The following is a 2,279-nucleotide window of genomic DNA, read 5'->3' as shown; positions in this document are numbered from 1 at the left end:
ATTATATTATAAAAGTAGTGCTTACTCCCTGGCACATATGAACCTTGAAATAAACAAAAATCTAGTTCTATCAAAGATAGATAGACAGGTGGCGGTGGATAGATTTCTCAAAGAATCAACCGTCTAGCTCACTAGCCCTGGTAAACTACATGTAAAAGATAAAAAAAAATCGAAAAAACGCAAAAGAGCTTTGCGTTTCATTGCATTGAAAGGATGGGGAAAAGTTACATTCCTCATAGGAGGTTAGTTTTACAATATATCATACAACTCAGTGGACATCCCAGGATTGGTGCAGAACAACCCGCAGGCCTTGTGCCCCTGCCTTAGCCCAATATCGGAGCTCATCCTTGATCTTGTTGAGGAGCCTAGCGATGGAAGACATCGCGTTGTCGAAGACACATTCGCTGATTTGATAATTTAGCCATACATAGCGCCTATCACTGATTTGATGTCATTGGCGATATTCTTGGCATCTGCTACAATACCAGCCAATCCTCTCCTTGCTAACCCAGCACAGTAGAGCCCATTTTCACCTTTCCAATGATTCGGATATTCTTTGACGGGCAGTCCATTGCCATTAAACATGTTCTCACCATTCTGGGATAAAAAAATAACATAGAGCTTGTTAGCAGATTTAACAATTGTTGCACCAAGAAAACAAACTCGGACATATTCAAACATTGATGTTGTTACCTTGAGCCATATATTTGCTGTGCTTTTGTATCCAGTTGCAAACACAATCGCGTCAAATGATATATTTTTACTACACTGAAATTCAACTATATCGCCCACGATCTTACTAATGCTCCCATGTACCTGTAGGAGATGAATAGAATATTGATAACTTGGCATATGAAGACAACATATGTTATGAAATTTATGTCATGTCAAGGATATACTTACTTTAATGATACCTTTTTTGATTAATCCAACAGTGCCAACATCAATAACAGCGGATCGGCCGGTTTCTGACTTGAGGATCATTGGACCCATTTTTGGCCTTCTGATGCCATACCTCGATAGGTCTCCAAATATTAATTTCGCCGCCATCACAAGGAGGTTATCCACTAGCTTTAGTGGAAGATGGCGAGCAAGTGTCATCCCCAACCGAATTAATTCCTTTGTCATTACATGAATCTGCAACCACAAACATGTCATGTCTCTTTTGAAGCCTGCGTCTTAAAATAAAATTTCATAGAATCATCTTCTTTCAAGAGTTATTTTTTCGGTGTAGTTCGTCTAATTGTTTAGTTGTTTGTGCATGTTATAAAACAGTCTATCGCTCTATACAATGAAGTACTTTCTAGTAATTACTCTAAAAATTGCATCTTTCTAGTGGTGACTATAATAAGAAATTGCCTTGTGCCCACTGAAAATATACACTGCCCGTAGGGTGGGGGTGGGGGATCCCCTAGTGTTTCCAGGTCAGAAAATAATATATAGTGCAAGTACATACCAGGCTTCGTATAACGATTGAAGTATTGGCACCATGGGCCGCAAGGTCATAAGCAATTTCCATTCCAGAGTTGCCAGATCCAACGACCAATACATTCATGCCAGAGTAGCTCTTGCCTGACTTGTAGCTTGAGGAGTGGATGACATCACCCGGAAAACTTTGCAGTCCGGGGATCATTGGAATATTCTCTGCACTATTCTCACCACTTGCCATGACAAGAAACTTTGCTGTGAAGCTGAATATTGTGCTCTTTGCCATTTCATGTGCCACGATGGACCAACATTTATCGTCATTTTCAAATGTGGATGACTCCACACTAGTGAGATACTTGGGTTGAATATTGAAACGCTCAACATAGTCATCCAAGTACTTCACAAACAAGGTTTTTGGTATGTATATTGGCGCATCTTGTGGGTATGACATGTGTGGCAACTCACAGAGCTCCTTTGCAAGATGCAGCTTGAGGCGATTGTAGGCGCGGTTGCGCCAAAGCGACGCGCTGCAACTTTCACGCTCGACAATGACATAGGGAATTGAGAATTGGCTAAGGCATGCTGCTGTTGCAAGGCCTGCTGGCCCAGCGCCAACAATCAACACTACAACATTCTCCATTTCAAAGAGAAGAGTTGACAAAGTTGTGGGATGGATGCAATGGTAGGCTGGAGTGTTTGTTGTTTGCTCGATGAATCTTTGGATGCATATCTGGGCATATATATACTAGTATGTTTCATGTGTCAATCCATTTAGAATGAGGAATGAAAAGGTAAAGATTTATTGACGCCTTATCCCGGTGTGTACTAGTATTCCATCTAAATATTGAACC

At 40.8% G+C, this 2,279-nt stretch overlaps 1 protein-coding gene across 1 annotated transcript; it reads right to left on the bottom strand.

The window, feature by feature from the left end:
• Positions 1–417: 417 nt before the first annotated feature.
• LOC141027951 (probable indole-3-pyruvate monooxygenase YUCCA11) lies at positions 418–2,068 on the bottom strand. The gene is made up of 5 exons (XM_073505625.1): positions 1,894–2,068; positions 1,457–1,572; positions 904–1,137; positions 694–816; positions 418–597 (listed from the first exon to the last, which is right to left on the bottom strand). Exons 1-5 carry the CDS (start codon positions 2,066–2,068, stop codon positions 418–420), a joined length of 828 nt encoding a protein of 275 aa, XP_073361726.1.
• Between the last annotated feature and the right edge of the window lie 211 nt (positions 2,069–2,279).

The sequence above is a fragment of the Aegilops tauschii genome, chromosome 7, assembly GCF_002575655.3.
Source record: "Aegilops tauschii subsp. strangulata cultivar AL8/78 chromosome 7, Aet v6.0, whole genome shotgun sequence".
Classification (NCBI taxonomy): domain Eukaryota; kingdom Viridiplantae; phylum Streptophyta; class Magnoliopsida; order Poales; family Poaceae; genus Aegilops; species Aegilops tauschii.
Note: the sequence above shows the minus strand (reverse complement) of the source record. Positions and strands in the feature narration are given on the sequence as shown.